At 40.0% G+C, this 15,464-nt stretch overlaps 1 protein-coding gene across 2 annotated transcripts in view; it reads left to right on the forward strand.

Annotated features, from left to right (window-relative positions):
• The window catches only part of scara5 (scavenger receptor class A, member 5 (putative)), a 38,743-nt gene that overhangs the window by 21,565 nt on the left and 1,714 nt on the right, over window positions 1-15,464 (forward strand). For both annotated transcript variants that reach the window (XM_067383507.1, XM_067383508.1), the window contains exons 8-9: window positions 3,635-3,700; window positions 10,042-10,230. In XM_067383507.1, the coding sequence (XP_067239608.1) occupies window positions 3,635-3,700; window positions 10,042-10,230 (255 nt within the window). The remainder of the gene's footprint in view (window positions 1-3,634; window positions 3,701-10,041; window positions 10,231-15,464) is intronic.

The following is a 15,464-nucleotide window of genomic DNA, read 5'->3' on the forward strand; positions in this document are numbered from 1 at the left end:
AAATGCTCGCGCTTGCCTTAAACAGTACATAAACAAAGTTCACACAGCTAATATAACCCTCAAAATGGATATATACAAAGTGTTCGTCATGCATATTGCATGTATGCGTCGGATTATGTGAGTATTGTATTTATTGGGATGTTTATATTTGATTCTGAATGAGTTTGATGGTGCTCCGTTGCTAACGGCTAATGCTACATTGTTGGAGAGATTTATAAAGAATGAAGTTGTGTTTATGAATTATACAGACTGCGAGTTTTTAAAAATGAAAATAGCAACGGCTCTTGTCTCCGTGAATACAGTAAGAAATGATGGTAACTTTAACCACATTTAACAGTACATTAGCAACATGCTAACGAAACATTTAGAAAGACAATTTACAAATATCACTAAAAATATCATGATATCATGGATCATGTCAGTTATTATTGCTCCATCTGCCATTTTTCGCTATTGTTCTTGCTTGCTTACCTAGTCTGATGATTCAGCTGTGCACAGATCCAGATGTTAATACTGGCTGCCCTTGTGTAATGCTTGAACATGGGCTGGCATATGCAAATATTGGGGGCGTACATATTAATGATCCAGACTGTTATGTAACAGTCGGTGTTATGTTGAGATTCGCCTATTTTCCGGAAGTCTTTTAAACAAATGAGATTTATATAAGAATGGAGTTTGAGACTCACTGTATGTCATTTCCATGTACTGAACTCTTGTTATTCAACTATGCCAAGATAAATTCAATTTTTAATTCTAGGGCACCTTTAAATAGAAACATGATTTGACTGATTTATAAGCCTTTTAACTAATGAGGTTCAGCTCACTAGTGGGTGTTTTACTATATTAGTGGACATTTTGAACCTCACAAGTATAGTCAAACCTGTACTTACACACATTAAAGTGTAAACATGATGTAAATAAAAGATTTATTGTTCTGTGTATTCAGCTTTGATTATAACAAGTGTTTTGCTACCTGGGGACTAGTGTTGGCAAAAGTACCAGCTTCAGTACCAAGTCTGTACTGAAATTTTAAAAATGTGAGCACTGTTGAGTGGATTCGTAAACACCTCTGATTGGCCACTGTGTTGACGCACTCATCAGATATGTCTGTGATTGGCTACAATGATCAACGCTTCAAAAACATGTCAATTCAAAAAATTTACATTAAATTTACAAATGTACAAAAAAAAACCGCTTCAAAAAAATTGTAAAAAGCAGACTGTCCTCCAAACAACCCTATAGGTCATTTTTCCAGCACCTTATTACGACCTATATTTACGTTTTAAAGTCATGCGCCCTCTAGCTGGCATAAAAATAATGACAGTGTCATGTTACGTCTGTCGTCATGAAATGACGTCTGACCGTCGTTACCAATCAAAATGCGTGTTCATTTAAATGCAACGTGTGGACTTTTTACATCATTTGTCCTATTTCCATTTAGAAAAACTCATTTTTTATTAACCACTACAGCCACCCCACCCCTAAACCTAACCTTAGTGATTTATAGTGCATATACACTTTATGAGCACATGCGTTCCCTGGGATCGAACGATCGCATGATCACATGATTGCATATTGATATTGCAATGCTCTGCCAACTGAGCTATGCGAAACCCGAAATATGATGCAGATAAAAGGGAACAATGCATTAAAATGAAAGTGTCCTGTTGTCAATAGGGGTGCAAATTTTGTAAACGCTCCTATGGGACATATTTCAGGGAAGTGACAAACGCCCTTTATAGGCGTATTGGTTGGAGAACATGTTGGTAAATAGACATCTTAGACACTCTTCACCGAGCGCTTACAGTCGCACAACAGTTTTGTGTTCATTGTGAACAGACAATTCTGAAACTTGCTTTGGACAGGGTGTGATGTTCTGGGCTGGTAACAGAACTAGTTGAGGCTTTACTTCTTTGTTTCTATTTTCACTCTGTATTTCAATTTCAGTCTGAGCTCAAACTCCAACCCACTGATCTCATTCTCCGAACATGCACTGCTCCTTAAACACCTTCCAAAACATATAATGATTTCCCCTAATGTTCTCCAGAACACCACACCATCCCCCACTTGATCTTCATCTTTCCTCAACCTTCACCAAAACAATCCACCCATGCCTCCTATTTTTATTGCTTCATTCTGGTGTTTATTGGACATCAGAACCTTGTTTTTGTAATAGAATCATCTTCAATTATATCCACTGTGAACTTGGGCCTCACAAGATGTGTGACAGCACTGGTTGTGGTCCATTGCAATAGATGCGTCATGTTTTCACAGTGTGTGACTGACAAACAGCTGGGAAAGATCAGTGTGATTTGGCCAAGCATGCTGCTGACTAGTACAGCCCAGAAAAGTGAGATCTGTGGCTGTGTACAACTGACATATATTCTACTTATCATTTTAAAATGGCTAGTTTTTCATGCAATTAAAAGGCTACTTGTGTCAGGAGTGACAATCGCATTTGAATGATGCAAAATTAAAATCACATTCCCTAATATTCACGCTTTTGCCATTAAGGTTTGATGCTGCACAACAAAATCCCCTGTGTTCACAGTTCAGAGTGTTAAATGTAACACTGAAGCAGTGTTGGAGTTTATTAGATAATCAACAATCATGTAACATGCTTCATGCCAGCATACAAAACCATTGTTGAGGTTTGTGTGATAACTGATGAGTGTTGATATCTAAGTGTGTCGCAACTTTTACACAAGAGGTTTTAGCGTTTTTGGAAGTTCTCTTCAGTGTTACAAGTGATCTTTCTATCACAATATCTAACTTATTTTTATTTTATGAACGCTTCAAATTCATAACTGTTTAAATCAGTCATAAAACTACAGAAAAGCAGTTATTTAAACCACTTTAATACATTCATTTAAATGTCATTAAAACAAACATGATGATCTGCTTTTCATCTTCCTCTTTCTTGAGAGAAGCACAAATGTTCACTGACAAAACTTGCAATTTCTGAAAGAGAAATTTAGAAAAGTCAAGGGACAAGAGCCCAACTAAAACAAACACTGATCACCATCATGGTGACTTCAAATTAAAATTATACAAAAATAAATAAATAAAAACATCAAAACCAAACCTTTGTCAATCTCAGCAAAAACATTTGTACATGTAGGAAAGAAATAGTGACGATATAATGATGTGAGTTGTTTAATTATCCTCCTCTGAGATCCTGAGAGATTGTTTCAGTAACATCATACTAACCTTTAAATGATGTTCTATTAACATTAAGGAAACTGGACATTTTAAGTTCTTGGAATGTTACAAATCAAGGTGAAAATATGTTTCAGGAACATCATACTAACCTTAAAACACATTCCACTGACATTAAGAAAAATTGACATTTTAATGTCCCCATAACTGAATGTATGGAAAATGTTTGTAGAACAAAAATTTGTTAGCTTGGACTTGAATTTGTTAGTTATGACCTTTGAGTAACAGTCATACATGGTGCATAATACATAGACACTTCAGAACTCATGACACATTTAAGGGTTTAAAAAGTAATTATTTATTCATCTTATGCTGTTCCAAAACTGTATCATTTTCATTATTCCTCTGATCATAAAAAAAATAATTCTAAAGAATTGTACTGGTCAGTAAACATCTAATTCTGCTTCACCTGCAGGTGTGAGAGGAGAAAGAGGACAGAAAGGAGAGAAGGGAGAGCGTGGAGACAAAGAAGGGAAAACAGGTGAACATTTGATTCATGCACATTATAACATTGTATTGATGTGTTTTTTTCTACAAATTATACTATGTTAATGTATTTTGTTAATGCATGGCAATGTCAAGGCATGCATTTTTTAATGATTATATTCTTTGAGATTCCCTCATAATGTTTATCAAGTTGTTTGTTCAAAAGTTTTAATACACAACTATTTCCCTCTGTCCGCTTGCCCCCTTGAGTACACCAGTGGAACACTGTCAGAGTATTTGGGAATATTCACACATAATTTATAGACACAAAATAATTATAGTTACAAAATTTTAGAAAAGAACATTGCATCACTGTTGTTTAAACCAACGAGCATTAAACTGTGTCATCAGCAAGTCATTTCCCATCTGTTAACGCAGTCGCTTGAGAACTGCACCACCTGTCACGGCCACCTTGTCATCATGAGTTTTTTTGGCATACTTCAGCATGACATCAGAGGATGCATCTTACTATGATCGCTGATGATTGGTTCTGCACAGATTTTATTCACCCCATTAAAGTTTGTTGACAGTCTCTGCAATGCAGTGAACAATCACTGAGACAGTTTTAATAAATGCATTACCCTCTTTCAAGCAGTTGTCCACTTTCTGTACCATTAACTTATATTATAATGCAGTCTTTCTTTCTCCATACTTATATTCTCAAACTCAGTCTCTGAGCACACCCTTCTAATGGTCCATGCATGTGGATTTAATCAGATGTGTGGGTGTATGTTTGCTGCCAGGAGTCACACAGCTGTTACATATTTACGAGATGTTTTCTGACTGTACCATCTCATTGATCTACAGTTCTCAGTGTGTTCTGCATTAATGTCGTGAAAGGTTCAACTTTGAACATTAAAATCTCTCTGCATGAACTTGCTCTTATCATCTGACCCTGACACCAGTGACTAAAACAACTGTGCGTAAGCTGCATCAGTCTCACAACAGAATCAAAATCATCTTTTCTGATCACTGTTGCAGGTTAAGGTAGAGTTTAGGATTTTAAACTCTTAGAATAATATGTCTCAGTCCCTGCATAAGGAACCACAGTCATCTGTCTTGGACAGCAGTAAAAAGCTGTGAAATCAAACCATGGGTGATATTGAAACGCTGGAGAGTACAAAACATTACCTTATTGTCTGTAGTTGGTGACTTGTTTAATTGTTTTATTTCTTATTTGTTTATTTTTGCTTTATTATTTTTTATAAAAGCATCAAATAGATATTACAAAAAGTTGCTTTAGAAAGAAATATTACACCGGACTTGGGACCACCAGACCTGGATGTGCTGGGACCACAGGGACCACCGGACTGGAGACCATCAAACTCGGAATCTCTGGGATGCCGACCGCTCGTACTGACATCAGCGGTGGTCCGTCACACTGGACGCCAGTCTCAAACATCTTGGAACAGCCTTTGTTGCTTTGGGCGTGGCGGCCATGATGGGACGAGACTCTGGCGTGGTGGACATTATGGGACGAGTCTCTGGCGTGGCGGACATGATGGGACAAGACTCTGGCGTGGCGTCCATGATGGGACGAGTCTCTGGCATGGCGGCCATGATGGGACAAGACTCTGGCGTGGCGGCCATGATGGGACGAGACTCTGGCGTGGTGGACATGATGGGACGAGTCTCTGGCGTGGCGGACATGATGGGACGAGACTCTGGCGTGGTGGACATGATGGGACAAGACTCTGGCGTGGCGTCCATGATGGGATGAGTCTCTGGCATGGCGGCCATGATGGGACAAGACTCTGGCGTGGTGGACATGATGGGACAATACTCTGGCATGGTGGACATGATGGGACGAGTCTCTGGCATGGCGGCCATGATGGGACAAGACTCTGGCGTGGTGGACATGATGGGACAAGACTCTGGCGTGGTGGACATGATGGGACGAGACTCTGGCCTGGCGGACATGATGGGACGAGACTCTGGCATGGTGGACATGATGGGACGAGACTCTGGCCTGGCGGACATGATGGGACGAGACTCTGGCGTGGCGGCCATGATGGGACAAGACTCTGGCGTGGCGGCCATGATGGGACGAGACTCTGGCGTGGTGGACATGATGGGACGAGACTCTGGCCTGGCGGACATGATGGGACGAGACTCTGGCCTGGCGGACATGATGGGACGAGACTCTGGCGTGGCGGCCATGATGGGACGAGACTCTGGCGTGGTTGACATGATGGGACGAGACTCTGACGTGGCGGCCATGATGGGACGAGACTCTGGCGTGGTGGACATGATGGGACGAGACTCTGGCCTGGCGGACATGATGGGACGAGACTCTGGCGTGGCGGCCATGATGGGACAAGACTCTGGCGTGGCGGACATGATGGGACGAGACTCTGGCGTGGCGGCCATGATGGGACAAGACTCTGGCGTGGCGGCCATGATGGGACGAGACTCTGGCGTGGCGGACATGATGGGACGAGACTCTGGCGTGGCGGACATGATGGGACGAGACTCTGGCGTGGCGGACATGATGGGACGAGTCTCTGGCATGGCGGCCATGATGGGACAAGACTCTGGCGTGGTGGACATGATGGGACGAGACTCTGGCGTGGCGGCCATGATGGGACGAGACTCTGGCGTGGTGGACATGATGGGACGAGACTCTGGCGTGGCGGCCATGATGGGACGAGACTCTGGCGTGGTGGACATGATGGGACGAGACTCTGGCGTGGCGGCCATGATGGGACGAGACTCTGGCGTGGTGGACATGATGGGACGAGACTCTGGCGTGGCGGCCATGATGGGACGAGACTCTGGCGTGGTGGACATGATGGGACGAGACTCTGGCGTGGCGGACATGATGGGACGAGACTCTGGCGTGGCGGCCATGATGGGACGAGACTCTGGCGTGGTGGACATGATGGGACGAGACTCTGGCGTGGTGGACATGATGGGACGAGACTCTGGCGTGGTGGACATGATGGGACGAGACTCTGGCGTGGCGGCCATGATGGGACGAGACTCTGGCGTGGTGGACATGATGGGACGAGACTCTGGTGTGGTGGACATGATGGGACGAGACTCTGGCGTGGCGGCCATGATGGGACGAGACTCTGGCGTGGCGGCCATGATGGGACAAGACTCTGGCGTGGTGGACATGATGGGACGAGTCTCTGGCATGGTGGACATGATGGGATGAGACTCTGGCGTGGCGGCCATGATGGGACAAGACTCTGGCGTGGTGGACATGATGGGACGAGTCTCTGGCATGGCGGCCATGATGGGACAAGACTCTGGCGTGGTGGACATGATGGGACGAGACTCTGGTGTGGTGGACATGATGGGACGAGACTCTGGTGTGGTGGACATGATGGGACGAGACTCTGGCGTGGCAGCCATGATGGGACGAGACTCAGGCGTGGCGGCCATGATGGGACGAGTCTCTGGCGTGGCGGCCATGATGGGACAAGACTCTGGCGTGGTGGACATGATGGGACGAGTCTCTGGCATTGTTGGACATGATGGGATGAGACTCTGGCGTGGTGGACATGATGGGACAATACTCTGGCATGGTGGACATGATGGGATGAGACTCTGGCATGGTGGACATGATGGGATGAGTCTCTGGCGTGGCGGCCATGATGGGACGAGTCTCTGGCGTGGTGGACATGATGGGACAATACTCTGGCATGGTGGACATGATGGGATGAGACTCTGGTGTTGTGGATATGATGGGACAAGACTCTGGCGTGGTGGACATGATGGGACAATACTCTGGCATGGTAGACATGATGGGACGAGACTCTGGCATGGCAGCCATGATGGGACAAGACTCTGGCATGGTGGACATGATGGGACGAGACTCTGGCATGGCAGCCATGATGGGACAAGACTCTGGCGTGGTGGACATGATGGGACGAGACTCGGCCGTGGCGGCCATGATGGGACGAGTCTCTGGCGTGGTGGACATGATGGGACAATACTCTGGCGTGGTGGACATGATGGGACGAGACTCGGCCATGGCGGCCATGATGGGACGAGTCTCTGGCGTGGTGGACATGATGGGACAAGACTCTGGCGTGGTGGACATGATGGGACAATACTCTGGCATGGTGGACATGATGGGACGAGACTCTGGCGTGGCGGCCATGATGGGACGAGACTGGCGTGGTGGACATGATGGGACAATACTCTGGCATGGCAGCCATGATGGGATGAGACTCAGGTGTGGCGGCCATGATGGGACAAGTCTCTGGCATGGGGGCCATGACATGATGAGACTCTGGTGTGGCAGCCATGATGGGAGCACTGCGTTCCTCTTCTGCGACTCCCACAGTAAATGTAGAGCCAGATTAATATAAAATTCCAGAGTCCAGTGAGGTTCATGCAACAACATGCTAAGTAGCTCAGATAGCCCCCCTCGAAAAAAGATCTGCATGTCCAAATGAGCTAGTTCATAGTACATAGTCCTCAGTTTTTTTCAACGTCTTTGGCAGAGATGCATAATCCTCACTGATGAGTCCAGTTGTGGTTGAGTCTTATGTAATGCAGGGTGAACTCAAAAAAGGAGAGCTGGATCCAAATGTTTTATTGACAAAAACAGAGAACCAGGAACAGAATGAGTGCACCAAACATAACATCCATGTAGGAACAAGACTCAACAAAGAAAACAGGAAACACTGGAGATTAAATACACAAAGGCTAATAAGCTAACAAGGGGCTGATGAGGGACAGGTGTAGGTGATTAGTAGTCATGGAAACAAATGAGGGTCACTATGGAAACAAACAGGTTCAACAGTGTCATTATAAATGTAATTACAGAAATTAATTACAGCTGTAATTACATGCAGGTCATTAAAATAATATAAGTACACTGTAAAAACATGTACACTGTTAAACCTTGCCAGGTTTTTACGGTAAAAAATTACAGGATGTTACTGTAAAGATATCATGCACTAAAATAACACTTGTGTTAACTCATTTCATTTGCAGAAACCGACTGCCAACTAATATTTATTATATGATAATAATGTGAGCATATTATTATTGTAAACTTATTTCATCAGAGTTCATTACAAAAAATTTTAAATAAAGAGATTTTCACTGCATCAGCAACTACATAGTCATCATCTGTTAAATAAAACAACATGCAGCATATCATCAATGTTCTTTGATCTTCTCCTGAACTTAAGCACAGGCTCTACTCTTCAGCACAATGGTGACCCACAAAACCAATTTTTACAGTAAACTGCTAGTAAACTAGTATATAACTGTTTTTTTTAACTTACAGTTTGTTACTGTTAAAATACATTTTGTGGGTGTGTCTTTTTATCTTACACCTTTAAACCTTTCAGCCTCACAGGATCATCCTCTAGTGTCATCCTAACATTAACGCTGTGTTTTGCAGTGAGATAATTAAGTTAATATGTAAGTGATGATTGAGCATTAATGATGAACACCTGCTGTTAACAAGCAGAATCACTGAAAAGAGGAACAAGAACAGGGAAAAAAAACAAGCAGAAACACAAGAACTACAACTGTCTTTCAGTCATTACACTTATTACTGACCAGTTCAACTTTATTTCTACAGAAAATCTTATTGAGAATTGACAAAAGTTTAGATGTTGATGTTTTATCGAAAATGTTTGGTTTGATGTCACCATTGAGGAGATCAGTGTTTGCTTTAGTTGAGCTATTGACCCTTGACTTTTTATACATCAGTTTTTTATTACCCAGAATGCATTGTTTTCTACAGTATATTACTGTTTTAATGGAAAATGGTTTGTTACTGTCAGAATTTGGCTGTTTTTTTACAGCAGGGTTTAACAGTGTATGCATAGAATAAGTGCATTCTATCAAATGTTTAATTTAAATGTTTACACAGTAGTTAACTGCTTTCCCTGTCATTGGTGGAACAATGCCAGCCATTGACGGAATTTTCAGTCAATCCATGTTTTCACTGTTATATGGTAGGGGGCGCTATTACGCATCTTCTGAAAGAGTACTGAATCTCCAGATCAAAACACAGGCAAATAAGCAGAAACAAGCTATATAAGCATTGCTGTTGTAGTCTTTGACAAAAACACGATTTTCTCAGGTTTTCAAAATATTGCTTTTTTATGAAACTTACCCACATTCAAGTGTTGATAAAAAAAAAATCCATGATGCTAGAAATAACTGTCTTTTGTTTGTTCGTTTTTTTAAGTGAAGGCTCAGTTCTTTCTTTTGAAGTATTGCATGTTTACATATTAATGCAACAAAATATTCTGGGGGCCATGAAGTGGGACTGATATTTAAATGAGATTTATTTTTCTCTCTGTTCCTCTGTAAGATTTAATTTGTAATAGAATCATTTTACAAGTGTGTGTATTTCAGTTGAAGAAGTTCTGGTAAGGCTGGTCAACGGCTCCGGGCCTCATGAGGGTCGAGTGGAAGTGTTCCATGAGCTTCGATGGGGGACAGTGTGCGATGACGTTTGGGACATAAAAGATGGAGACGTTGTGTGCAGGATGCTGGGGTACCGTGGTGCTGAAGTAATCCACAAAACAGGCCGGTTTGGACAAGGTTAGAGTCACTACAAGGTTAAAGTATGGAAGCCCGTTTCCGCCACTAAAAAAAAAAAAAACACACAAAAAAAAGATGAGTTGCGACTTTTTATCTCAGAATACTGACTTTTTAACTCGCAATTGCGTGTTTATATCTCACAATTGCGAGTTATAAAGTCAGAATTTTGAGATATAAAGTCGCAATTGCGAGATTTAAAGTTGCAATTGCGTGATATAAAGTCAGAATTCTGAGATATAAAGTCGCAATTGTGTGATATAAAGTCAGAATTGCGAGATATAAAGTCAGAATTGCGAGATATAAAGTCAGAATTGCGAGATATAAAGTATAAAGTCAGAATTGCGAGATATAAAGTCAGAATTGCGAGATATAAAGTCAGAATTGCGAGATATAAAGTCAGAATTGCGAGATATAAAGTCGCAATTGCGAGATTTAAAGTTGCAATTGCGTGATATAAAGTCAGAATTCTGAGATATAAAGTCGCAATTGTGTGATATAAAGTCAGAATTGCGAGATATAAAGTCAGAATTGCGAGATATAAAGTCAGAATTGCGAGATATAAAGTCGCAATTGCGAGATATAAAGTCAGAATTTTGAGATATAAAGTCCCAATTGTGTGATATAAAGTCAGAATTGCGAGATATAAAGTCAGAATTGCGAGATATAAAGTCGCAATTGCGAGATATAAAGTCCCAATTGCGTGATATAAAGTCAGAATTGCGAGATATAAAGTCAGAATTGCGAGATATAAAGTCAGAATTGCGAGATATAAAGTCGCAATTGCGAGATATAAAGTCCCAATTGCGTGATATAAAGTCAGAATTGCGAGATATAAAGTCCCAATTGCGTGATATAAAGTCAGAATTGCGAGATATAAAGTCAGAATTGCGAGATATAAAGTCGCAATTGCGAGATATAAAGTCCCAATTGCGTGATATAAAGTCAGAATTGCGAGATATAAAGTCAGAATTGCGAGATATAAAGTCCCAATTGTGTGATATAAAGTCAGAATTGCGAGATATAAAGTCAGAATTGCGAGATATAAAGTCGCAATTGCGAGATATAAAGTCCCAATTGCGTGATATAAAGTCAGAATTGCGAGATATAAAGTCCCAATTGCGTGATATAAAGTCAGAATTGCGAGATATAAAGTCAGAATTGCGTGATAAAAAGTCGCAATTGCGAGATATAAAGTCAATTGAGATATAAAGTCAGAATTGCGAGATATAAAGTCCCAATTGTGTGATATAAAGTCAGAATTGCGAGATATAAAGTCAGAATTGCGAGATATAAAGTCGCAATTGCGAGATATAAAGTCCCAATTGCGTGATATAAAGTCAGAATTGCGAGATATAAAGTCCCAATTGCGTGATATAAAGTCAGAATTGCGAGATATAAAGTCAGAATTGCGTGATAAAAAGTCCCAATTGCGTGTTATAAAGTCAGAATTGTGTGATATAAAGTCAGAATTGCGAGATATAAAGTCGCAATTGCGAGATATAAAGTCCCAATTGCGTGATATAAAGTCAGAATTGCGTGATAAAAAGTCCCAATTGCGTGTTATAAAGTCAGAATTGTGAGATATAAAGTCAGAATTGTGAGATATAAAGTCAGAATTGTGAGATATAAAGTCGCAATTGCGAGATATAAAGTCCCAATTGCGTGATATAAAGTCAGAATTGCGAGATATAAAGTCCCAATTGCGTGATATAAAGTCAGAATTGCGAGATATAAAGTCAGAATTCTGAGATATAAACTCGCAATTGCGTGATAAAAAGTCAGAATTCTGACTTTATTTCTCGCAATTGCGACTTTATATCTCAGAATTCTGACTTTTTCTCACTACTGTGAAACGTTATTTCTCACAGTTCTTACTTTGCTTCCGTTTCCTTTCATTGCGACTGACCATCAGGATTACTGCTTTGTTATTATTATACATTAAATAGACCATCAGGATTACTGCTTTGTTATTATTATACATTAAATAGACCATCAGGATTGCTGCTTTGTTATTTTTATACATAAAATAGAGGACATCATAAAGAATTATTTTTAGCGCCGATTTACTAATAAAGAAATATTGATTTTACTGGAGGAGACACATAAAGATTAGTCTCCGGACATATGCATTATGCAGGAATATGCATATAGACTGTTTCCACGTGTAGCAACTGTGGACGAACCAGACAAATGAATGATGATTCTTTCAAAACATAATTCTAATTCAGAATTGAAGTTCCGGCTCCGGACCGTCTGCAGATAAAGCCAGGCTGATTACTTTTACGACACATGCTTCCTGATAGCAGAAGCGACATACCAAAGGGTCACCCAAGAAGACAGAGAGACAATCCAGACCCTTTTGTTTCCTTACTTCACAGGAGAGCCAAAGAGACTGTTGAACAAATAAATCTGCTTCAAAATTGTTCCAACAATTTTAACGGACTTATCAAACATCTTTTAACTACATACATTTTGCATTATGTGTCCACAAGTACTACCTGTAAACAGTTAGGCTTTAGAACACTCACAATTCGTGTAAATGCGTTAACTCTTGACTGAATGACTGGAAGTATGCCTTATTTGGACTTAATTTGATTCTTTCTCCCTTTCCTCTATTCTGACTTGAATGAAATCTGTTTAAAATGTATTGTATTCCATTTAATAGCAATTATGTTAAAATGGCACTCTGCTAAAGCAGAGACAGACCGGGATGTGACACTTATGTTTTATTGGGGGCAGAGGAAGGCCCTCTTGAAACAGGACAATGTCTGATTGGCCAAGACTCCTCAGAGGTGTGACAAACAACTAAGTTTAAATGATCATATTGCAAGATAGTGAACGGAGAGAAGTTGGTTAGTAAACGAACTGGAGTTGGTTAGTTCTGGTAAGAGAAACCATGACCAGAGTACCAAGAACAATGGAGTAACAAGAAGAACAGACCAGCCGTTCATTCAAGCCATCCCACCTTCACTCACTTTTCTTTTCTTTACTTAATTTTCCTTTACCGCTGAAAGTCTCGTGTCCTACGTTTCGCCGTTTTGTGTTAGAATAAATAAAATCTCTTGTAGATTTTAAAAGGAAAGTGTCTTGTATTATGTGCTTTATGATTTAATGTCTTAAACTGTGATCAAGTTACCGTGCTCTAATCAGTGTTTTCACGATTGTTGGATATTTATATCCGTTACAAGAGCTTATTACGGCTCGAGCAAATGAACGCTGGACGAATCAGTTGCTCGGTCGTAATCTAAAAAACTCTTTATAATTCCCTAAATATTTCATTTGAGCTAATTTTACTTCCTAGGGTGTTTTCCCTACACACGGTAACCATGTACACAGCGTTTCAAGGAGAAAAAAACAGCTTTTACTGCCATCTAGTGGGCTTAATACTAAAACAACCAATACCTATCACGTTTCATTAACTTTGCAACTCAAGGGTAGAATCATGCAATTCTGCAAATTACAGTCGAGGTATTTGGACAATAAAAGTTGTTTTTAACAGAATGGATACACTAATGAATTTTACACAATAATAACAATATAATAATAATCATAATAAGAAGAAGAATCAGCTGTGGCGGAGGCGCAATAAATCAGACAAAGCTGAAGTGGAACATTTTAATACATCCAACAGCTTCAGACTTCACGGCAGCACGGCTATCGTTGGATGTACTGTTACAGGCAGAGATACTGACCATCAGTTAATTGCGAGAAAAAAAAGTCAGAATTCTGACTTTATATCACGCAATTGCGACTTTATATCTCAGAATTCTGACTTTATATCACGCAATTGCAACTTTTTATCTCAGAATTCTGACTTTATATCACGCAATTGCAACTTTTTATCTCAGAATTCTGACTTTATATCACGCAATTGCGACTTTATATCTCAGAATTCTGACTTTATATCACGCAATTGCGACTTTATATCTCAGAATTCTGACTTTATATCACGCAATTGCAACTTTTTATCTCAGAATTCTGACTTTATATCACGCAATTGCGACTTTATATCTCAGAATTCTGACTTTATATCACGCAATTGCAACTTTTTATCTCAGAATTCTGACTTTATATCACGCAATTGCGACTTTTTATCTCAGAATTCTGACTTTATATCACGCAATTGCGACTTTAAATCTCAGAATTCTGACTTTATATCACGCAATTTCGAATTTATATCTCAGAATTCTGACTTTATATCACGCAATTGCGACTTTATATCTCCGAATTCTGACTTTTTATCATACAATTGCGACTTTTTATCTCAGAATTCTGACTTTTTATCACGCAATTGCGACTTTATATCTCAGAATTCTGACTTTATATCACGCAATTGCGACTTTATATCTCAGAATTCTGACTTTATATCACGCAATTGCAACTTTTTATCTCAGAATTCTGACTTTATATCACGCAATTGCAACTTTTTATCTCAGAATTCTGACTTTATATCACGCAATTGCGACTTTATATCTCAGAATTCTGACTTTATATCACGCAATTGCGACTTTATATCTCAGAATTCTGACTTTATATCACGCAATTGCAACTTTTTATCTCAGAATTCTGACTTTATATCACGCAATTGCGACTTTATATCTCAGAATTCTGACTTTATATCACGCAATTGCAACTTTTTATCTCAGAATTCTGACTTTATATCACGCAATTGCGACTTTTTATCTCAGAATTCTGACTTTATATCACGCAATTGCGACTTTAAATCTCAGAATTCTGACTTTATATCACGCAATTTCGAATTTATATCTCAGAATTCTGACTTTATATCACGCAATTGCGACTTTATATCTCCGAATTCTGACTTTTTATCATACAATTGCGACTTTTTATCTCAGAATTCTGACTTTTTATCACGCAATTGCGACTTTATATCTCAGAATTCTGACTTTATATCACGCAATTTCGAATTTATATCTCAGAATTCTGACTTTATATCACGCAATTGCGACTTTATATCTCCGAATTCTGACTTTTTATCATACAATTGCGACTTTTTATCTCAGAATTCTGACTTTTTATCACGCAATTGCGACTTTATATCTCAGAATTCTGACTTTATAACTCACAATTGCGACTTTATATCTCAGAATTCTGACTTTATATCACGCAATTTCGAATTTATATCTCGCAATTCTGACTTTATAACTCGCAATTGTGAGATATAAACACGCAATTGCGAGTTAAAAAGTCAGAATTCTGAGAAAAAAAGTCGC

Source organism: Chanodichthys erythropterus, chromosome 4, assembly GCF_024489055.1.
Source record: "Chanodichthys erythropterus isolate Z2021 chromosome 4, ASM2448905v1, whole genome shotgun sequence".
In the NCBI taxonomy this organism is placed as follows: Eukaryota; Metazoa; Chordata; class Actinopteri; order Cypriniformes; family Xenocyprididae; genus Chanodichthys; species Chanodichthys erythropterus.